The 25,343-nt window shown below is 35.2% G+C and overlaps 1 protein-coding gene across 2 annotated transcripts in view; it reads left to right on the top strand.

Moving 5' to 3' along the window:
* lcor (ligand dependent nuclear receptor corepressor) overlaps positions 1-24,364 on the top strand; it is a 32,753-nt gene extending 8,389 nt beyond the window's left edge. The window contains exons 2-7 of one of the 2 annotated variants that reach the window (XM_084117314.1): positions 11,718-11,783; positions 15,321-15,400; positions 15,839-15,965; positions 18,782-19,108; positions 20,381-20,477; positions 23,167-24,364. In XM_084117314.1, the coding sequence (XP_083973440.1) occupies positions 11,718-11,783; positions 15,321-15,400; positions 15,839-15,965; positions 18,782-19,108; positions 20,381-20,477; positions 23,167-24,223 (1,754 nt within the window). In that variant the 3' untranslated portion in view covers positions 24,224-24,364. Of the gene's footprint in view, positions 1-11,717; positions 11,784-15,320; positions 15,401-15,838; positions 15,966-18,778; positions 19,109-20,380; positions 20,478-23,166 lie in introns of both variants that reach the window. The other variant, XM_084117313.1, reaches the window with a different exon arrangement.
* Positions 24,365-25,343: the final 979 nt, after the last annotated feature.

The following is a 25,343-nucleotide window of genomic DNA, read 5'->3' as shown; positions in this document are numbered from 1 at the left end:
ATTTATTTTTTTCAGTGTACGCCTATAGAGGGATTTGATTTATTATTGTGGTTTTGTTGCTGGTTCTGAAAATATATGTTGGTAAATATCCATATTTTTGGAAAAACTCTATGAAAAACTCTATGTTTTTAATTATGTATTTTATGTACTGCGTTAAACATTTTTAACATACTTGGCAACATTGACTGCATGGTTGAAATAATCGTATTTATACAATATAATATAAAATATATGAAAAAAACAGAAAAATAGATACCTTTTTGTTATATCCCTCAACCCTATTAAATGAACAGATAGAAGGATATTATTGATTCAAGGTTCAGGTGCAATGTAATACACACACGATGAAGGCCATGCCATTTTTGTAAGTGCTTTCATTCTCAGATTGTCCTTAGGCTATAAAAATAACAGCGTTTTTACAGTAAAAATTAATTATGTCAAAGAAATATATATTTTTAAATGTGCTGCAGATGTTCTGTGGGTTTACATGGAGATCGCCACATCGGTTTGACGTGCTAGTCATGAAAACATGAAGTATTGTGGTAAAAAAATAAGCTTTTTGAAGAAGAAAAAAGGCGTTATTCTACATCGCATTTGTTTTGTTTTTTGGTGAACACTTAACCCTATAAATAACCTGCTTTGCAGTGGACTTAAATCCACATCTACTTCAACCTAATGCTTCACATTTGGTACTTAATGGCCAAGTAAACATTGCTTTTGACACTAATCACCACCATCAAAAGCTTAAAATTGCCTTTCGTAGCCAATAGTTCGTTTTTATGACAACTGGTGCATGTACGAGATGTACATTCCCTGCAATTGGGGCTTGATGTCCTAAAAGGTCCTGTCATAGAAGGCCGATGTCCTGATGGGTTACATTTGATTGGCCGTTCCCTCAAAGCACATCTGCGGGTTTACAGTTTTCCCGCACTCTAATTCAAACCCAATCTAGGTCAAGAGGGGCCCGAATGACATTGTTTAACCTCCTCTCCAAATAACACTTCTGCACTTGCAATGTTCTTGCTGGAATTGGACAAGGGAAAATAAAATAGCTGAAGCAGGAAGCATCTGAGTGTGTTTTTCTCAGAGTTTTGTGCACTAGCTTGTACCAGGAATGTTCTGTTTTTTTATTTAGTTATTAATTTATTTTGTTGCTGTTGTTGCTGGAAAAGCAATGTATTTCAGGTAATAGGACAACATTATCTGGAAGACGGCAAAGTCTTCTTTTATCCTTTATCTTTATGATCTTCATAGTGTTTTATTAAATTATTATTTAGACATTTAACAATCCAAACAAGATTTGAATATATTTTTGAATAATATTTATTTATTTACTGCCTTTTTTACTTTATTTAGATTCTAAGTCTCCAGGGGTATCAAGTAATATTTGTTGTCTAAATTTGGCTATTGCTTTGATACTTAAAATGTTGCATTAATTTGCATATTTTTGAGAGTGTTGACAAAAGTGACAAATGCTAAAGTTTTTATTTAGTGAATTGAGCAAAGATGGGGCATGATATTTTTGGATGGTCCATTTATATTATTATTAGTCATGTATTATTGACTGTTATATGACAATTTTTCGATTCTTGCCTGAAAACAGTCAATTCTGATGAATTTTCTGTTTTTAAAATATATATATATATATATATATATATATATATATAAATGTGTAAATGTGTTTAAAATAAATTATATTATAATACATTTTCTTAAGGATAAAAAAATCTATCTTAGCTAATGCTGTAAACTATATGGGGAGCCCTTAATTACAAATTACTATAATATTAAAGGTAACAATTAACAACAGAGCCCAAATTATTAAATTTAGCTGCTATTTATTTTTAGATATATAATAATCAACACTCATAAAAAAAATATTTTGTACTGTAAATTGCACATAAGGCAGAGCTGATAAGAATGTAAATGTGTACCTTGAAATGCAATGCAAGTCGCTTTGGATAAAAGCGTCGGCCAAAAAATTCAGAAATGTAAAATTTAGCATGAATGTTTTGCATTAACTTCGAAATCTAATTACGTTTAAGCTATTATAAAGTTAATTTTCTAATCAAATTAATTTTTTAAATATAATCATTTACTCAGTGGCTGTCATAACTTGTTTTCATGACATATTTATTTAAACATACATTAAATAATCAAGACATTACTAACAGGTTAAGTAAATATAAAATATAGGTTAATATAGTGCATATATACGAAATGCTTCTCTCTAGAGTTAATTTATCTTGCGGACTAACCCTGCTGTCGACACTAAATCCCTGAGGTAAATGTAATGCTACGTGAGATATTATTCTCAAGTTGTTTTATTGATACAACACTGGTTGAGAGATGTAAACATATCGAGTGATCGTCTCTTCTTCTTCTGTGCTTTTTACTGGTAGAGAACAGCGTCGCCCCCTTCTGGATTGGAGTGTGGATCGCCTGTAATGAATGTATTCGTCGTGTGACTGCATGTACCGAACCATGATGTACCGATGTACGGTTCGGGGGCAAATACCTAGAGTTGGGTATCGTTTGAATTCTAATGATTAGGATTTCGATTCTGCTTATCGATTACGTTTCTTATCGATTCCTAATTTCAATTCCAATAAGGTAAAAAAATAAAAATAAAAATCAACAGGCTAAAGAACAACTTGCGCAAGAAATGTTTGCCTGTGGTTTAAAAATACCAAAGAAAAACAACTAGCCTTTATATTTTAATATAAATTTCAAGCATTCGCAACAAATAGATACAACTGAACAAAGATACGATTGAAATAAACAGTGTTTTAAGATTTTCAGGTATTCAGGTACAGAAACTGTAATCAAATGTACAATAACACTGCACTTTATAAATAAAATATACATTACAAATATAGTTACAAAAGTTATTCAGTCAAGAACGAGTGAATTTTCTGTTTGTCTTTTGTTGTTTGATTAGTGTTGCTATAGAGACGGCAGCAGGAATATTAGGCTGCTGTCACTTTAAGAGTTGCCCAATATAGTTACACATGCAGAAAACAGCGCGCGAGTCGCCTCGTGCTTGAATGGTTTAAAATCGCATTGAAATGCTCACAAAGGAATCGATAAGAGGAATCGAATTTTTTTATTTTATAACAAGTATCCGATTCCTGACCTCAAGTATTTCTGGAATCGATTTTCGATTCCCAACCCTACATGTACCGTTACACCCCTACTAATCAGTCAAAAGACCAGGGGTGCGTTTCCCAAAAGCATCATTAGCCAACTATGTTCGCAAGTTCCGTCGTTATCAGCATAGTCCAACGAGTCAATGTTTCCCGAAACCTTCTTTCTAACGAACATTCGCAAACAGCATCGCAAACTTGTGTGGCTGGAACGACAGCTCTCGAGCTGTGATTAGAAGCAGAGTTTCTTGTTTTCATGACATGTGGACTCAATAAATCCTTATCTTGAGCAAAATAAGGAAGATGACATTCAGGACAATCTGTATCTTTTATTTAGAATACATACAAATGTCATTTACGTCTTTTAGTTTGTCAAGAGATTTAAAGCAGCGTTTCTGAAGAGTGCACATGTGCTCTAGTACGTAAGAACGAGCCTATGATTGAATCTGGAAATAAACAGAAAAAATGAGAAATAGTCCTCAGATGCCATGTCCGTAATTTATAGCAAAAAATCTAGCATTAATTCGATCTCAAACAGATTCATTATTACTCCACCACGTGCGTGACGTCATAAACCAACGTGGTTGAACGACCACTTTGCGACAATATGGTTTCGGGAAACAGTCGCGACTAGCTAGTTGATTTCTTCAACGATGCATCGTACTATTGTAGTTAAAGGTAGGGTATGGGATTTGCAAAACAGCCGGCAGATTTTGAAAATACACAACTCGAATGGTCCTACCTTCTTTCCTCCAACGCTGGCCCTGACTCCACCCATTACTCTCTCTCTGTCTCTCGCGGTCACACACGCGAGGGGGGTGGGGGAGGGGGGTATGGTACGACCGTTTGATTGACGAACTTACTGTCCAATGATTCTAGGTGGTCTTGGAAATGATTGGCTGGAGTTTTTCCGAGTCCTGCCCGTTCCACAGATGATTAAATTGCTTAATTTTCATTTCAGTGCTTCTAACTCAGTGGCTGTAAGTGGGTTAGGAATAGGATTTCAAGTGATTTTGAAAAAAGAATCACATACCCCACCTTTAAGCAGCGAGTTACGCCGTTGTACGGGAAACACGCCCCAGGCCACTGAATCCTAGTTGCTCCGCACGACGTGTCCGCTTAGCGCATCTTCTCCTAGATTGGTGCGACGCCCAACCGTTTCCTGACGTCTTCGTTCGCTACGTGGTCCCGCCGCTTTAGCCCGTCCGCATCTCCAAAACACGCAGAGCCTGTTCGTGTTTCACAGGGCGAACAATGATCTGATAGATCTTGGCCTTGAGGCGGTCAGGCATCCGTTCGAGTTGTTGTCTTCAAAAACAGACAGAGCTGTTTAACAGCTAAAGCTCAGAATGCTAATTAAAATATACTTGCAGTTAAGAAAAGGTCTACATTAACTAGTCAACCTCACTGAGTTCTGAGTAAATGCGAGTATCTAATTTGCTGTCATTCACTGTATATAATCAGCATTATATCTACCATCTTCAACCTTGATCTATGAGATTAAAAACTCATATCAGTCATGCTTTAATCTGCACTGTATTGCAACCGTTTTAACATTAATTTACCTTTCCTTTAACCTAGCGCCCTTCATCTGCAGTAGACCTTCCTATGGCATTCTCCAGGAACTCGCGGTTACGGCCAGCGTGTTATAAATACTTTTCTAACTTCATCAGATGCTACGCCACATCAGTTGAGGATCATAATTAGCCATTCATCTGCAAACAAAGACCCCGTATGTAATAAATGATGGGGGCAGATTTCCTGATTCGATCCTCCCTTTCATACCATGCGTGTCCTTTAGAATTCAAAAGTCTTTTTAAGAGTTTTTAAAAGCAAGTTTTCAATCGCAATCCAAACATATATATATATATATAGTCCAAAAAAGATGACTGACAGGAGCAGGAGACAAAGGGATGGAGGAAAGGCTAATTAAGAGAAGTATAGCGATCTCGCCCAGTGTCACTAAGCAACGTATGAAACCTTAATTTTACGCCCTGAGGATAGGAAGCACACGTCTGAGAAAAGCCGGTCTGCCTCCATAAACTTCCCTTTTTTTTCCTGTCCTCTCTTTAATAATAAAGCATGTGCACCTTGCGACCTCATAATTAGCTTTTTCAGCAGTCTTTCAAATTAATTAGTTTGATGTCTGTGTATGAAATACGGGGATAGAGGGCATTAAATAGTGAAGGCAGGCAAAATGGCAGTAGCGTTGCGCTTATTTATACCATTAATCTCACACAGGTGATGTGCCACTCTTTTATTTAAGCTTCTGCGATGAAAGAAAACAGGTTTTTAGGGGTTGCAGTTCTTGAATGAACAAAACGAAACATTAAGGTTGTACCGAAAGCCGTGGCGAAGTGGTTAATGGCGCTGATGCTTACGTGAACTCTTGAGGTTCAAATCCGGCTTTCAACGTGTCTCTTCCCTTCATTTACTGTCGTTTTTTTCCACTTTCATGTGGTAAACATTATATAAAGGCCAAAGATTTCGATTTTTTTTGTTTAGCCAAAAAGGTTTTATTTCCTCTAAACTCATTAAAAACGAAGGCCAAACATTAAAAAGCAAGGAAAGGTCTATGTTTTTGAATTGTGTTTTTTTTTTTTTTTTTTTTTTTTTTTGAGCCAAAGAAATACTACCGTTTTTTTTCCCTTTTTTTAACTGTTCGAAGCATTTGACACAAGGTCATCTGTGAGCAATGCTTTTATGTCGGTGTTTACAGTTTATTTGGAATTGAAGTTAATTGACTCTGGCAGAACGTGTGAATTGAAGCGTAGAAAACCTATAAAGCACTTTCCTGTGTGAGAATAGAGAATTGAGTCTATTGATATCACGTAGACACCAACGGCAGTCGCATGAGATATCTGCGCTATTCACTCGCCGTTGGTTTGTATTTGTTCGCCGTACACCTTGTAGGTGATTGAGACAAGAGCAGAAATCTACTCTCTCAAGGGTGAATCTATCCAGCTGCAGAATAAGCAGCCGAAGGTAATCTTCCTTACCCCAACATCTGTTCCACTTCACTAAAAATATGAGCGTCTTAAACGCTGAATAAAACATAAGCGTTTGAAACGTGCTCGTTTTTTGTGAGCAAAGTGTCTCTGCGTCTAGGATAATGATTTGTGAATTTATGTTCTGTTAGTAAAGAATGTGAAAATAGATGTCAAATTGATTACTTTTAAAATGATTTGATTTGAATCTTTTGTTTATATATTATCTTGCTGAGAAATATATAAATGTAATATAAAAAACTATGAATATTCATATTATTTATAAATAAATCTTAGAATATATTTAATATATTATTTATGTATTATAATATATTTTCATATATATTTACATAATGGATACCATAATGTATTTACTGAATGTATTCTCAGCTCAGAGTTTGCCTACCTTCATTTTCTTGGGCTTGTTTGAACAAATCCCAAACACTAAATGCACATTGTAGTTAATTTATATTACAGACATTGATAATGCCTAAAAGTACTTTGAATGGAGGCTTGTTTTCCTCCATGGAATAATTATGAACTTTTCAGATATAAACTAGCAATTGCGTGTTATAAAGTCAGAAAAAACGTCAGAATTGTGAGAAAAAACGTCAGAATTGTGAGAAAAAACGTCAGAATTGTGAGAAAAAAACGTCAGAATTGTGAGAAAAAAGTCAGAATTGTGAGAAAAAAAGTCAGAATTGTGAGAAAAAAAGTCAGAATTGTGAGAAAAAAAGTCAGAATTGTGAGAAAAAACGTCAGAATTGTGAGAAAAAAACATCAGAATTGTGAGAAAAAAAGTCAGAATTGTGAGAAAAAACGTCAGAATTGTGAGAAAAAAACGTCAGAATTGTGAGAAAAAAAGTCAGAACTGAGAAAAAAAGTCAGAATTGTGAGAAAAAAAAGTCAGAATTGTGAGATAAAAAGTCAGAATTGTGAGAAAAAACATCAGAATTGTGAGATATAAACTCTATAAAGACTGCGAGTTTATGTCCCGTTTTTGCCAGTTTATTTCCTGCAATTCTGACTTTATATCACACAATTGTGAGGAAAGAAATTCAGAATTATGAGATAAAAAATCGCAATTATTTTTTATAATTTTTTATTACGTGGTGGAAATGCGCTTCCATATGTTTGAGCTTATTTGAAGGGATAAAACTTGTATTGATGTCTCGGGCTTGTATTTTATTTTATTTTTTTCATATATATATATATATATATATTTATTTTTTATTTTTTATTTTTTCGGGGGGGACAAACGAGTGAATGTTATCATACCTTGATGCTTCTTTTCATATTTCTAATAGCCAGCGTTCCCAGCGGGCATTGAGGCTCACACTATTTAGATATGTGTTTTGTCTAATATATTGAAAATGTTTATTAAAGATAGTGGGACCTATCAAAATTACTTTAAATTAGCTCTATAGTATTCTAGCTATATTTCTTGGTGCTTGAAAATCAGAGCACATTAAAAATTTATTTCATTTATTTTTATGTGTCAAAGGAATAATAAAAGATATCAAGCTTGCGTTTTACAATTGAAATCCTAATCATTTCAGTGGCCTTCAGTCGGATAATTAAATAATTGGATAATTAATTAGACGTTCTGCTTTTGGCACATGGCGCACTGAATAAATCATTGGCCCCAACAGGATCGTTGAACTGCGCTGCGTGACTCCTGCGTGCCGCCACACTGAATTCATCCGGCAGATTCCTGTCACAAGGAAAATGTTCCTGCTTTTTTTTCCCTCTTCTAAACGTATAGAATAGCCGTCAGGGACACAATGGCAGGTTCTTCGCAGATTTGGGATTGCTTTCTCAAACACTGCGGCTTTTTTTGTGGGTTAACTCCTTAACCAAACAAAGAGAAATGACCCATTTTCCTCCACCCCTCCCAAATTTGAATAAGCTTGGAGTGAAATTGGATAAATGCGGTTGAAATGCGGAGAAACTACTCTTTAAACACAACAGTGGACTGAAGAATGGGGTTGAGGGCAGGATTGGGATCATATTTTGGTGTGTTTTTCTTTTTTGTCTTTTGAACTGCTTGGGGCCGGATAAAGGGTGACATCCTCTTCCGATGTATATGTTGAAATCTTAACAATCTACTCTTCCCATCGGAGACGTTTCTGCAGGGATTAACCATAAGATCTAACCGAGATTAATGTGTCTTAATGGAGGTTTGTGTTTGTCATTATATTGGTCAATTTCGTTCTTGAAAACTCAGTTAATTGTGCTTCGACACACTGGTTTGTTTAGTTTTCCTTTGACCTGGCTGTCACGCTGCTGACTTTTTTTGTGTACCATCCGTCTCAGGGAATGGCTCTACCAGATAGAGATGGTTGTAGTTGACACAGATTTCCCCTGAAAGAACAAACCCAACCCCCTTTCTACCTTCTGTGAATGGAGGATGTTAAGGATTGGGGGTAGGGAGTTGGCTTAATTTAGGGTTAAGATAAACCACGGGGAGGCAAGCGTGCACCGTCTCTAATATGCTGATTTTAAAGATTTAATGAAGGTATTGCCATCCCCGGAGAGAGAGAGATACCACCCCCCCCCAGTCTTAATGTAAGATGATATTGATCTCTTGGGTGGTGCTTAATTCCTTAAAATGTTACAGAGGAAGTCTGGAAGATATTGACAACAGCTCAAGCCTTTAGGAAAGTCTATATTTTAAGCATTTTTTAAAATAAAACAAAAAATGTTAAAGTAAATTTTTAGCAACATATATGAAGCCAAAATATTAACAAATTATTGTAATATTCATTCAGAAGCAGTTAATATCCAAGTTCATTTCAAAGGGGCCAAATGTCAAACGGTGTGCCTCAGGGTTCGGTACTCGGTCCAACGTGTGAAAATCTCCAAATCGACTTGCTGTCACCACAGATAAAAATAATGCTAATGCTAAATCTCAAAAAATAATGCTAATGCTAAATCTCAAAAAATAATGCTAATGCTAAATCTCAAACTCAGAAATGTTGTCATATCCGGTTCGATCCCATAAACTTCTAATTTTCTTTTCTTTCTCTTTTATATATATATATATATATATACACACATATAAAATGTTACAGTGGTGTGTGCATATATATATATATATATATATATATATACACACACACACACATTTTAAGGGGATAATTTAATAGGAATTTTAAGTAGATAAAGTAAACCATAATGTAGTTCATGGATTTAGAAACATAGCCAAAGCACTCCATGTTAATTGTGTTCAGACTAATTTCAGCATTAGAGGTAAAAGCATGATATTGTTTTTTTTACAGTAACTGAGCCTTCTAATCTGTCCTCAATATAGATTACACATATGCATTTATGTTAGATTTAATTCAGTTAAAGACTGAACAGCTTGTGTGGAAAGCTTGCTCAAGACGTACATCTTGGAAACGTTGTCCTTCAACCATCTGCAGAACTCAGACGATATATCGATCTTATCTACTGGTTAGATACATGGTTGCTTGTTGCCCAGTGAAAGTAAATTATTCATTCATCCACTACACTATATATAGACTATTAATGGTCACCAGGAAGTTCGAACAAAAAGCTGCTGACGTGACCCTCCCCGGTGTCAAATTGATTGGCTTGTTTCTGTTCGTTCACGCACCCCTCACTGGGACATTTCCCCGCCCTGGTTTTACTGTTGTGTGTGTATGGAATGCATTCTTCATTTGCTCATGGCGATTTAGGGTCATGTAGTGAATGAATGTTAGTTTTGTTGGCTTGACTGAGTCGCTCTATGTCGATATCCCACACAGTTGTCCTTCATACAAAATGCAAGAGGCCTGTATGAAGTATTATACCAAGACTTATGATAATTCAAAATACTTCATATCTTGCAAACCAACTTGGGTAAGGATTAAATTTTAGGCTCAATTTTTACACACAGACACACACACACACACATACACATGTATATGTATACATTTTATTTGTGACATTTGTAAATTATTTTAGATTTTTTAAATTTGCTTATCAGTTTTTTTTTTTCAAACACTTTTTACCATCAAACACTCCATGAAGTAAAACGTTAGTTTTGTGGTCCATGTGTGTCAGCTTTAAGGTACTTGAATTGTTGACAAAATTGGCTTTTAGCAGATACATATAAAATGTACAGTCTTTTTCTTCCAGGAAAATGGCTCATCTTGCATCGCTCATTATTTTATCAGTAACACTTACTTAATAAGGTCTTAACATTATTAATGTATTAGCTAACATGAACTAACAATGGACAATACATTTGTTACCGTATTTATTCATCTTTGTTAATATTAGTTAATAAAAATACAGATCATTGTATGTTAATGCTAGTTCACACACAGTGCATTACTAATGTTAACAAACACAACTTTTGATTTTAATAATGTACGAGTAAATGTTGAAATTAACTAAGATTAATAAATGCTGTTGAAGTATTGTTTATTCTTAGTGCATGTTCACTAATGTAGTTAACTAATGAAACCTTATATTTTATCCAAAATATGTATTAAATAAAGAAATTCGGCATCACAGTTTTTTAAAAACAATACTCTTGATTACAATATAACTTATAATGTGTATCTGTAACTACACATCATATGAACAACTACACTGACTTTCACAAGCAATATAACTAAGTATCAGTTGGGTTTGGGCAAAAAAAATGATGTATGGCAAAAATTTGTAAATGTTTGTGAAATGTAATCACACAAAAAATCTCTCTCTCTCTCTATATATATATATATATAAAAAAATGTCCTTAATCACAAATATCTTTGCATTCTCTGTCCAGTGCTTGATCACTGTGTACCTACCAATGCAATTATCCACTAGAGCTGGAACAGCGCTGCAGTTTTAGCATTAATGCGGTGCATTTAATGGACTACAATGTTAGAAGTCTCTGAAGTGCTCGTTTTTGTTTTCAAAGCCTCCTTTGTAGAAGCAACAATTTGGAATGCATGCTTTATTACTGCAGTGGGAACCGCTGATGAATTGTGAATCACACTAACTAAGTCTGGCTGTTTCTGTTTCTGTCTCCTGAAGGACAAACACTTGTGATCATGTTCTTCTTAATCATTGTGGCAGCATAGCTTTAAGGACGTCATTGAACAGTATGCTTTTGGTTTAGGCTAGAAAATGCACAGAAATGTTATTTTGACAATGTTAATTATTTCATTATGATGGCTGTATTAATTTGCATGAATCTTTTTTAGATATTTTTGGTGGCAGTTCTTCATTTAGGAGTTGACATTGTGTATGTGTGCATCGCATCTGGTTCCTTTCTAAGATTTCCAAAGCTTGTACAAAATCACTTCTATAGACATTTACCCAGAATAATACGGATCTTTTTTTTTTTTTTTTGTAGTCCCTATTTTAGCGGCTTCATTAGAGTGTATTCATGCAACTACTCCGTTGATCCAGTATTTTCAGTTAATTAAATTGAGTGGCAGGATTAAATTGGCAAAGCATTGATTTAGTTCATAAAATTGAAAGCGGTTTGTGCTTGTGTGGGGGTAGACGTGGGTGGACATGTGATTTGTACTTAAAGTCCATACATATAGCTAATGAGAATGTACCTTTGTCTTCTTCACAGGGTTTGAAAGCATTTTGGAGGGGCTGTTTGGACCAGGACTCGTAAAAGATCTTACCTTCTTTCAAGGTCAGTGTTGCAGTTTATATGATGGTGGTGAAGATTAAAATAACGATTACTTTTAGTTTCGAATGTTGTAAACTTCTACAGTCTAAATAAAGAAGACTTTTTTTTCTTTCTTTCTTGTTCAGATTTTCTTCTATTAGCCATGTTCCTGACCTTATATTATAAATCATGAAAATGTATTAAAAATCCATTAAAAATATTAATTATTACATTTAAAAAACATTTGGCCACAACTAACAATTTTGCCTCTTAAGTTTCTTCAACTATGACTGTTTGTTCCACTGTAGGTTACCAAAGAAACAATAGCGTCAGTGAAAGGCATGTTCAAAACTAAATATAACATTAAATTAAAAACTATATTGTGCATAATTTGCAATCAACCTGTAATTTTTTTTTCAAACTGCGAAAGTGTTGTGTTCAAAAATAGTGCTAGCAATAAAATTAGCCGGTTTATTCCAGAAATGTTTAAAGTGTTATTTTAGTCTCAGAATGCTTTAAACATAATACATAATCCGAGATTTGGTGAAGTTAGGGAGGAAATCTGGACTAAAACATGCCGAATAAATGTACAGATGTTCCACTGTGGTGATGGGAGCAGCTAAAAGAGAGAGATTTGTAGAGTTCTTAAGTTATTGGAGGTTTGACGTCATTAGTAACATTCGCTCTGATAAAATGAATGGTTGTAACCACAGATACACGAGTAAGCCTAAAACTAGGGCTGTGCAACGATTAATCGCATCCAAAATAAAAGTTTGCTTACATAATACATGTATGTGTACTGTGTATAACTATTTAGTCTATATAAATCGATATAAATGCACATGCATGTATATATTTGAGAAATATTTGCATATATTTATATATAATTTATATTATATATAAATATTTTATATATAAATTAGGGCTGGGAAAAGATTAATCGTGATTAATCGCATCCAAAAAAAAAAATTGTGTCTACGTAATATAAGTGTGTGTACTGTGTATAATTATTTTGTATATATATAAATACACACTTGCATGTATATATTTAAGAAATATTTGTTATTTATATATAAAATATTTAAATTTATATATAATATACATTATATATAAGTATATACAGTATATACATTTCTTAAATATATACATGCATATGTGTGTGTATTTATATATACAAAATAATTATACACAGTACACACACATATATCACGTAGACACAAACTTTTATTTTGGATGCGATTAATCTTTTCCCAGCTCTAATATAAATAAGAAATTTTTTCTTAAATATATATATGTGTGTCTTTAAATGATTATACACAATACATTATGTAAACACAAACTTTTAATCATTGCACAGCCCTAGTTCAAACCATCAAATTCATTCATTCACGCTGAAAAAGCCAAAGCCCGACTCGCGTAATTGCAAATTACTCTCGGAGGAACATTGTTTTGGTAGTTTTATGCCTCCGCTGCTCGATGGACGAGTCTTTTGTACTGCACTTTAAATAATGAAACCGTTTAAAGAGGTTTTTTGTCCACTTGAACAAAATTGCTGTTGAAAAATGTCTTCTTTTGTTCTGGAGTGCCTCAGGGTTCTGTTTTAAGACCTTTAGTCATTTTGTAAATTCACTAAATTAAACGCAACGATCTAATCGCACATTAGCTTGTCAACCATAAAACCAGAAAAAATTTCAAATGGTCTGTTTCTAAAGGTATAACTACTTAGTTTTTCGCTCAAAAGAACCATTCATGAGCCTAAACCATCAAATCATATTAAGCTAACTACATTTTTATAAAAATGAATGAGCATGAAATATAAACATGGCTTTGATGTTCTTTTTTGCAGCACTTGAAGTGCAAATTACCTTCACACAGAATTTTCTATGCCAAATATGACCTTTTTCTCCAAGTTTTAAATTATGCTGGCAATTATTTATTAAGAAAAATGCGTATTTTTGCAATAACATTTCATATTAATAAATGTCCATTGATAAATATATTTTGTGTTTGATCATTTTAAGGACATTTCTGTTTATCTTTTTGCTGTTACTGGCAACTACAGTAAGAAAACTACTTCTCATACCCAGATCAGTACAGTTTAGGTCTGGCTCTTCATGTTCTTTGGTAATGAGAGATTGCTTGAGACAAATGTCACCGCATTTCTTTTTTTAGTTATCCTTTTGTCTTAATTTAATAAACCGTTCTCTGTTCTTCTTCACTATTAAATAATCCTTATTATAACACATATTTTGTTTAATTTACCTGTCACACATGGAGTAGTCTAGACTAAAAAAGATTGTCTCCGCTTGGGTTATTTTGCAGTCAGTCGGTCAAGAGACGGCAACTCCTAAAAATAAGCAGAATGACCTTTTCATGTGATTGTCAGCTAGCGGCTATGATCAGACACAGCGTTGAAAACATAATCTGCCTAGGATCATAACAAAGAAGCATATTTAAAGGGGCCATATAAGGGGTCAAGTTGTATCACTTAAATGTCCCCCCCAGGCCCACTTATGGTAGTCAAGGTTTCTTACACCAAAAACCATTGTAATTTAGTTTCTCATGACCATTTTCCACCCCCTCTTTTGAACCCTTAGAAATTAATGGGCCATTTTTATTTTTTTTGCACATGATTCCTGTCAATGTTCACCAATACATCAGATCGCCACAGTCTAACATATGATTTAATTTAATTGATATTTTGGTAACACTTTAGATTAGGGTCCAATTCTCACTATTAACTATTAAATTTGACTTTTGCCTCAATAAACTCCCAATTACTGCTTATTAATAGTTAGTAAGGTTGTTAAGTTTAGGTATTGGGTGGATTAAGGGATGTTGAATATGGTCATGCAGAATAAGGCATTAATATGTGCTTTATAAGTACTAATAAACAGCCAATATCCTAGTAATATGCATGCTAATAAGCAACTAGTTAATAGTGAGAATTGGACCCTAAACTAAAGTGTTACCAATATTTTTAAATCATTTACTAGTAAAAAAAATATATGTAGTTAAATACGACTCGTATACCGTAACCATTATTATTTATTTTACTTTGTTTTGCTTTGTCAGAATGTTCTGTTTCAGTTTACGTTTATCTAAGTTTACGTGGTTGCGTTCGCTATTCTTCAGCGTTTTAGTTTGTGTGTTATATTAAAGACTGCGTTTTAGTTCTTACTCCTTTACAACTACGAGTCTGACACTCAACACACTGAAATTAGAAAAGAAAAGTTCACTTTCTGCACATTTCATTCAATTATGCAAACTAAACATCCTCTGACTTCTGAGCTTAAACCTCTATATTGTCAGGTTTTCTCAAAAAAAAAGAGGTTTCTCTTTTTAATACTTTTATATTAAAAAAAACAAACATAGCATGGACCAAAATATGGTTTGGGTTGCTACTGAAAATGTGTCAGTGCAGGAAAAACCATATGCATCATATGCATTATAATTAATAATAATAACTGGCCAACATGCTGTCATTAGTTGCAAAGTGTTTTCAGTGTTTGTTTGTGAAAGGATAGCACTTCACTTACACCATTTCTTGTTCTCCTGCAGATTGTGAGCCTGAGGGTGTGTCAGATTGGTCGTTTAATGAAAATTGTCTCTTTTGCTGCTTAAGACGTGAAAAAGTGAAGGTAATTAATCTCGCTCGTATTTTCTTATCTATGTATTTCCACAAACAATGCATTAGCAATGTCACATTTCACCTTGAGTCATGCTATGTTTTCAGACATACAGCACTTTATATATACAGTATCTGTAGTAGTTGGGTCATTGGTGTTGAATAAAAAGAAAAACAGGGGAGATGCTCATTAACGCTCTCAGGAATGTTTATTAGTCAGATTACATTATTATTAATTTAACTCTTTTAGTGCAACAAAAGAAGTATATTGGTACACATCACAAAGCACTGACTACACATCCATTTTTCAGGTGAAAAGAAAAGACTATAAGTATTATTTTTTTTCTGAGTGCAATTCATTTGTTAATGAAGTTTTTAATATGATTGCTTTTGCTTTTAATTAGCTTTTTTAATTTAATTAATTGAGTCTCTCATTGTATTTTCTCTCTAGGAAAATTTGGTTGGTTTGAACAACCAAGTGTTATCAGAAGCGGACAGCTTCAAGCAAGATCAGTCCAATATTAACAAACTTGAGAAGCAAGCAGAGGATTTCCTCAATGTTGTCTTCTATAGAAAGGGTAAGACGAGCTTCACACGCATTACAACTGAAACTAAAGTAGTTGAAGACTGTGTAAAGACACTTTTTCCAGTTTACTGGCATGATCAATGTTAATTGTAGTTGAATTGTAGTTGAAAGTTATTTGTTATAAACAAAGGCAATTACGGTGGTGAATTAAAATGATGTCCTTTTAAAATAACCTCAAATAATGATAACATTGCAAAAATCCATTTTGAAATAATTGACAATTATTTAAAACAAACCCTTCAACTCAATTTAAAGAGGACCTGTTATTCTTTTTACATGTTCAACTTTCTTTAGTGTTAAATGTGTCTGTTTGAGCACGAAAAAGCTCTGAAAAGTCAGTATATCAGTGCAAAATATCAGTGTCACTGTTTCTGAACTCCCTGAAACGCCTCTATTGTAGTCTTGAGTTTTCTTCCAGAAACAAAAAGGTCACAATATGTAAGGGTTAATGCCCAACGTGACAATGGACACCTCGAAGGGCATTAACCCGCTTATACCATGGTCACTTGCCAAATAACACATTTTTAAAACATTAGTTTATATTTTAATTAGTTTTACAATCGAAATCTAAAGTTTTTACAAACAATAACTTGGTTTCCCTGGTTACGCCTGACGGTTTATTTACTAGGTGTCCTCTATCACTTTTTAATGGACACCCTGCAGCCAATCAGAATCGAGTATTCACCCAGACCATGGTATAATCCTCATTTAAATCATTCCCACCCATATGCATCCGCAAAATAAAGAGACGAGGCCTGGTTGAGTTAGTTAGTAGTGTGTTGAAACTGGCGATTATGGTAATTAGGGATGGGACATTTCCTGAACATGCTCAAAGCGCTTAACCAATCACAACACACTGCTCCAGCCGACCAATCAGAGCACAGTGTGCTTTTCAGAAGGCGGGGCTTCATAGAGACAGGAACTAAACAGAGCGTTACTGACAGACTGGGAAAAGAGGAGCTGCAATAATGGAGAATATGAGAAAAATAATGTGTTTTTTGATCATTCAAGCATGAAACCTATTCTAGTAGAGCCCAAAAACAAAATACACAAACAAAAAAAGGGCATAATAGGTCCTCTTTAAATCAATTACAGTGTATATATACAGTAGTCGACATTTGAAGTGGATCAAAACCTTTCATCAAAGTTATACATGAATTTTGAACAATACCCGTTCTTGTCTTAGGACAACTTTGCTGAACTTTTTTGATCGACGTCAAACGTTGACTATTGTATAATATATACAAAAGCACCAATACACACAGCAAGACTGGTGACTGAATGGTTTGATGGACATGAAAGTTAAGTTGAACATCTCACGTGGCCTGTAGAGTCACCAGATCTAAATATTTCAGGGTATTTAGGAGTAGCGAGTCAGAAAACGTTTTCCTCCACCATCTGGGACTTGTATCTGTCATTCCCAAGACGAATTGACGCTCTATTGGCCACAAAAAGAGGCCCTACACTATAATAATACATGATTTTGGTTCAAAACCAATGTTTCAGTTTTATTGTCCACCCCCTGTATATCACACATGCACACATATTCTACAGTAAACAGCATACGATACGCATATATATGTGTACAAGATAAGGGTTTTGAGGTTCAGATGTTTTCAGGTTGTCTTCCTTCCTTGTGCTGTGTGTATTTGATGTTTTATGCTCTGCGGAAACGGTCTTCCCTTTTTGAAAGCCTGCAGAACTTTACTGCCCTGTAGGAGATGTTTGTTTTCACAGCCTTGTCTGCCGAATCCAGCGCCTTTGATTTTAACAATGGCAGTAAACAAGCGCATTGTGAAACGGTTTGATGATGCGGTGTTATAAGATATAAAATTCATAAAAGAGAAATATTGATGAGAGAGGTATTTTTAGTCAAATATTAACTTAACTTGTTTGTGTTCACCTGGCTGTTCAATAACAATATTGCAAAATACATAAGAGACTTGTTCAAATCTGTGTGTGTGTGTGTGTGTATATATATATAGTAGGGGTGTAGCGATACCCTCATGTTACGATTCGATACATATCACGATACTGAACTCACAATATGATATTATTGCGATACTCCAAGACAGATGATAAAAGGTTAACTTAGTATTAATTTAAGTATTATTAAGTATAAATTTAGCATTACATTGTGTGTGTAAATGAATAGGCCTGGACTTGGTGCTGATATCCCAATGCTCAGGACAATAGAGACACCAGAATAACAATATTCATGATTCTGGAGCTGAAAATACAGAATTATTTTAGACGAATATGCTTTAAATATATATTTAAAATAATATCGGCCACTTTTTACTGGTAACATAAGACATTTGGCATTATCAGGACACACAAATATTCCCCCATTGCATTATTATACATTATATTCAACATTATATATAGTAGTTTAATGTAGTACTGACACTAAAACTCTGTAAACTTGAATTTTTTTATACATAATACTATACACAATACATATTGTCACTATCCATGATACATATTGTTGCATTTTTGTATTGCGATATATTGTGACATGATATATTGTTACTTACAGCCCAAATATATCGACTAAAAATGAAAAAAAAAAAAAATTACCAAAACTTGACCTAAAATTAAAACAAAAATTATCATTAAAAACTATAGCATATACAGCATCTCAATGATACTAAAAACACTGCTGTAAAGTGTGAGCTTGGAGTGATCAAAATATTTGAAGGCTAGACGTATATCTTCTAGCTAAAACTACTTTCTCTATATCTTGAGGTAATATATACACTAAATGCATTCATTGTCTCATTGCATCCCGTATATCCCTCTCAGCAGACCTCCCAAGATTTACAGACCCCCACATTCCTCTAGTGGCTCGTGAGATCATGCAGCGAATGATCCGACAGTTCGCTGCCGAATATACCTCAAAAACCAGCTCAACTCAGGACGTACCCCAACCCCAGTCCCAGCCCAACGGCACCAAGGACCAAAGCCTGCCGAAAGCGCCCTCGCTGGAGCCGGACGCCTCCACCCCCGCTCCCGGCACCGGCACCGCTGCCTCCGCACAGAACCCCGTCCTCAGCAAGCTCCTCATGGCAGACCAGGACTCCCCGCTGGACCTCACCATCAAGAAACCAGAGACGCCAGAACCCAGCGAACAAGGTGAGGCCAGCTTCGCTCATCGCTTTCTTAACCTGTATGTGTATCTTTTTTAAATGTCGAAACATCCTTTTTTAATGTTTTTATGTTTTCAACTTTATTTAGGCTATTGAAGAATTGAAAAAAAACAAGTAGTGCTGGGCAACGATTAATCGCATCCAAAATAAAAGTTTGTGTTTACGTAATATGTGTGTGTGTACTGTGTATAATTATTTTGTATATATAAATACACACACATGCATGTATGCATTTAATAAAAAATGTGTTATTTATATATAAAATATTTATATTTATGCTATACATTATGTATAAATACAGTCGTCAACATTTGAAGTGGATCAAAATCTAAAAAATCAAAAAGTTATACATTAATTTTGAACAAAACCTGTTCTTGTCTCAGGACAACTTTGATTAACTTTTTTTGATCCACTTCAAATGTTGACTACTGTATATGTACAGTATATACATGCATATGTGTGTATTTTTATATACAAAATAATTATACACAGTACACACAACTTTTATTTTGGATGCGATTAAAAAAAGTTAAATATCTATATAGTTATAAATAATCAAGGCATGTCTTCCATTCCATTATACATTTTAAAAAAGGAACAATTTTATTCTGTATTCACTGAAATATCAATACATTTTAATAAACAGCAATTTACCTACATTTTTTATTTTATTATTTAAGCATGTTAATTTCCAGTCTGTGAAAATTGGGGCAAATTATGATTCAGTGTTTTGAGCAGATTCATTTAAAATAATTGATACGCAAAAAAAAAAAGAGAGACTAAAATAAGGTTTAAATATTTGCCTGAAAATACACTATTAAAATATATGAAACTATTGCACTTACACAATTTTAAGAAATCGTAAAAACATGAACATAAAATCATAACAATATTCTCTTTGCTGGTGACTTTTATACTGGAAACAAAATATCAAATATATTGAGTCAGCTTGTAAAGTTTTGAGACAGAATGTCGTTTTGGTTGAGAATTAGCTGCATAATTCTGTACACATTAGTTGTATATAGACTTTTCACAGAGATTGTCTTGCGTTTGGGATGTGCATTACTCAGTTAGGAAACTGTGAATATGATTAAAGAAATTATTATAACCAGAACCTCGTAAAGATCTTTCAAGACTATAAAATATCAAAACTTTGGATCTATGAATGGTTAAAGGATAACTAGATGCTTCGATTCAGTTTGGTCAACTGATTTGTGTTTTAGTTTGGTCTTAGAATATGACAACGTTTTATTTGCAGATGGAGTCCTTGACCTCTCAACTAAGAAGAACCATAGTCATGGTAGTGTCTCAATGAAAAGCTCTCATGGTTTCTCAATCATGCCCACAGTTAAGGGGTAAGAAGTCCTTTTTCTTTTCTTTGTGGCATTGTGACCATTTCTGGCATGTCTGTTGTACACTGTATCAGTGAATCGGTGAATGAGTCCTATCACTAGTTGCTTATTTTATGTCTCACTTTTTGTTCACAAAATGAGCACTTCAGTGTAACATCACCCACTACAAAAATAAGATTCAGTAAGTAGGAATGACCAGTGAATGAATATTGAATGAATGAGTCAATGAATATTGAGCATTTGTCAATACCGAGTCCCAATCCGATAGCCTACTTGTATTTTCCTAGTGCTTGGTTTTATTTATATATATATATATATATATATATATATTAGGGCTGTCAAAATTAACACGTTAACACACACAATTAATTTTTCTAGTTTAACACATTACAAATATTTAACACAACGTGGCATCCATTTTTTTCCCATCATCCTTTGGCTAGCGTTATATTATATGATCTGTGTATCTCCTGTCTGTGTGACAGAAACATGACTTGTGCGCACAGACGACGCTTGAACAGACAAAACCACACAAAATTATGCCAAAATGCCATGACAGAAAATGCAAAATGCAGATCCGTGTCGTGCATCAGGTCTTAAAGTGACAGCTGCCTAATAAACCTCCTCGTGTTTGTTATTAATGTTAATCAAAGAACAAAAGAAAAGGAGAAAATCACTCATTGCTCTTGACTGAATAGCTTTTGTAGCTTTAATAAGGATTAATCTATATTTCGTTTATAATTTATGCAATGAAGACTGTGAAGTGTTTGATAACTTTATTCAATTTCTGGATATATCTTACCTGTTAGACCTACCTGAAAATCTTAAAGCACTGTTTAATAAGGTTACATGGGTCAAAAACAATGAAAACAATGACTTTTTGTGCATTTTGACAGGGAAAGTAAAAATCTGAACTCGTCTGACTGGGCCAATAGAAAAAAAAATTAGCCCTGATATTATATTAGCATCTGTTACAATGGTAGACATTGTAATACAGACTGTGTGGTTACAATTATGAATATGATTATAATATTGATATGAACTTCTAGTATTGAAGCTCATGGTGTCAGAATGCCAGTCTGTCAGTCAAGTCCGAAGCAACTCATAACAACGCGTTAAGGCAGCGATGTCTCAGATAGGCTGACGGCATATAAAAATAAACAGTAAATAAATGACTTTCGAGTGATTTGTTACAAAAGTGTGCATCAAATATGTTAAACACCAAAGCTCGAACAAGCGCGTGTAAAACGCTAGAATAGACCTCATTGGTTCTTGAACGCATATTTGAGCTTCGTATTTTCCTTTTAATGGCGGTGGGCAAACAAACCCACTTGAAGCTGCAACTGCCACCTACTGCACAACACCTGTGTGACATGTGACGAAAAATAAAGGATCGGCCTCGGGATAACCAACACCAATCAGTTTTAAAAAAGCATAAAGCATCAGTAAAGCATTATCTGTAATTTTAGATTTACATTTCAAGCCAAACCATGTAATGCAAAGATCATAGAAAGACTGTTGCTGCACCAGTGTTTAAACATTTGTACTCAAGGTACAGGTGTCCTTAAAATGGTACTCTTTTAGGTTACATTTTTTTTTACTTGGATATACAAAAAACTCTCAAAAAGTGCATGTCTGTGTAGTGAAATTTGTATAAATATTGTACAGAATGGTGCGTTTTTAAAGTAAAGAACTTTATGTACCATGGGCAAGAATTAAATTTCATAATTTAGCTGATGTTTGAATGAACAGAGCAACCAGAGTTATCTAAGTGACGTATCATCAGAGCACAATGGTGATAGTTTATGTAAAGCCCCTTGTGGGACCTTCAATTTCCTGCTTAGACAATCAACTTTCCTTTCTGTACTAAGACACTTTACTAAGGTACAGAAAATGTGGTACATTTCCTCAGAAAAGGTACATTTTTAGTTCTCTGAAAGGATACAGAATGGTACTGTGAAGGATTGTCTATGAAACCACACAAATAAGGTTCAAAAACTTTTCTTTTTTTTTCTTTTTTTTACATACTGTATGTGATTAACCTTGGATCAAACTACATATTACATGAGACGTTTTATTTTCTATTCATTTTACATGTGGTTTGCAATATTTGCAACCTTTGGGACATGTCTAAATTTAAAGTCTCACTGTAAAACTCTGATTTGTTTTATTTTTAGCAATACAACTAGCAGAGATGGAAAAACATTTAATTAAAAATGACAACATGTATGAAATTAAAACGGCTAGAATGGCAAGCTAGCAAATTTAAGTAAAAGTGTAAGTTAATCTGTCACTGAAGTAGGGGGGGTTAGCTTGTTCGATACCAGATGTTGGTTTCCATTTATTTTCCATAAATTAAAGAAAAAATATTAGTTTGATATTTTCTAATTCCAATATCTATGGTAATGGGGATGAATGATTGAGCTTGACAAATGCAGTCAACATTACATCAAGTTAATGATTATAAATAGTTCAAGATTATGTGTAAATTATAACGTTTGGCATTCATTGTTCGACACAGTAAAAGTGGTGTTTGTTACCCTTTACAAAAACTTAATGGGACTATTCATGGAAAATCCCCCATTCAGTTTCTTGAAGACAACAGAATTGTTCCTTTCCATTAAGTGCAAGACTTCATTCCAGTAACATACCACATTCTCACATATGAACATTTTATCTTTCCATAAATTAGGCGTTCCCAGAGAGCTGATCACAACTATCGAGATGTTGACGATGAGGATGGCTTGCCACCGAGAAGCTTGCATGATGGGATAAGGGAGAACTGTATTAGTTCTGGACCCCTCAAGCCACCGTTGGCCCGTTCACTCCTTATAAAAGAGGAACTCCTGAACCAGAAACATCGCCTCCTCGGCCAACCCACACCTCTTTCTTTGGCTAGCCTAGAGTCCGTGGGTCTCCTCAACAGCCAAGCCCAATCCCTTCTCTCGCGTGATGGATCATGGGGAAAATCCCATCTAGACAGCCTCCTGAAGCTCAAACAAATTGGCGGGAATCTCAATGACCTAAGCGACCTGCCTCTTTTCCAGGAGAACCTAAGCCTGTTCACCAAGGGCACAAAGTCCCATGACACTGGCTCCATCACGGTAAAGAAAGAACCAGGACATTCCCCTCCAGTGGACTTGAAGATCCCGCAAGTCAGGGGCATGGACCTGTCCTGGGACTCCCATGGGAACGCCTCGGATCTCTATAGTTACAGCTCTATAACGATGGGTAACGTGCACTCGGAGAATGCGCTCAGTAGGAAGCTGAGGGTCATCTTGCCAAAGCAGAGTCGTAGGGCCGCTCTGGGAGGCCTTCTCGATGCAGGAGCGGTGGCCGAGTACTGGGGGGCAGACCTCGAACAGCCGACTTTGGGACCCCAGTACCCGACATCAGATCCAGAGGCCGACCCAACAGGCTCCAAGCAACCCCGAAAGAAAAGGGGCCGGTATCGGCAGTACAACACTGAGATTCTAGAAGAAGCCATTGCTGTGGTGATGGGTGGGAAGATGAGCGTTTCAAAGGCGCAAAACATCTACGGTATTCCCCACAGTACCTTGGAGTACAAGGTAAAAGAGAGGATGGGCACACTGAAGAACCCACCAAAGAAAAAGCTTAAACTGATGATGAGGGCCGAGGGGCAAGACTCTGGGATCGCCGGCGAAACCGAATCCACGTCGACGCCCGCCACCACACCCATCGCAACGCCAGTGGACCTCCTGCCGGGGACAGGAGACAAAGTCGAGTAGATTACACAGAACACCTCATAAAACGGAAACAGTTTTAGATTCTGACAGAAACAATTGATGATTTGGAATTGAGGATGGGGCTTTAATTGTGCCAATTTACTTGCAGTATCTGGGTGAGCACAACTGCAGGGATTGATGGGAGGATTTGAGCCTGATAACTGGGGATAAGAAACAAATTGGCAGTTATCAGTGGTCGCATTGACACTGCAAGCATTTGCTGAAGTTTTTTACAACATAAAGCAACAAATGCGTACTAAAGCCATAAGAGAGTATCGACAGAAAGACATTTTGTTAAAAAACGAAAAGCAAGCAGATTAACCCTTTGTTCGCCCCCTTCATCATGAACTTTGCTAGCTGTGCCATTAATGCTCACGCGTTTTGGACGGCATGCCATTTTGAGAAATGAGAAGTGGGGTTTGAAGGGTTTACGTGCAAAGCTGGAAAATAACCCTTCAAAAATGAATTCATCTTCTCTTATTGGTAGGTTTATGAAATAATTCATGATCTTTAAAACTAATTTATTTCAAATGGAGTTGACAAGGATTCTGACCCAGGGATCAATCCTAGGCCCGTTTTCTATTAACAGGTAAAACCAATTGCTTTCAACTCTTTGTAGATTCCTCCTTTTATATTCTGCGCCATTGAAACAGACTGAGAATTAGACAAGTCCATTTTAAAAAAACAAATGAAGCTTAAGATTAGTCATTCAGGGATGCATGTTTGTGATGTTGAAAAGATTTTTTTTTTACTTTACTGTATAACTTTTCTTTTACTCTAGCGCTTTCTTTTGCACTACACTTTCAGTCTGGCGCTCGCCAGAGCCTAAATCTGGCAATTAGACCTGATTACCTCGACACTGCTTGCATTACGCACTTACTGTTCTGTCTGGCATACCACATCATACTCATTTTACAGTACTCTACTCTTGGTGAGAGCCTCTCTCTTAAAAGGTTTCCAAAACCCATGAAAGGGGACAATGCCGACTTAAACCACACAGGACAGGAACGTGTTTCAGATTCACATCTTTCTACTAAAATGAATCGAGGGAGGGTTCAATGCAGTCAATGTTTGGCTGTTTCTGGCGGCTCCCTCGTCGCTGCTTATAGTCAGTCGCTGACGT

Source organism: Abramis brama (genome assembly GCF_963993115.1).
Source record: "Abramis brama genome assembly, chromosome: 6".
NCBI lineage: Eukaryota > Metazoa > Chordata > Actinopteri > Cypriniformes > Leuciscidae > Abramis > Abramis brama.
Note: the sequence above shows the minus strand (reverse complement) of the source record. Positions and strands in the feature narration are given on the sequence as shown.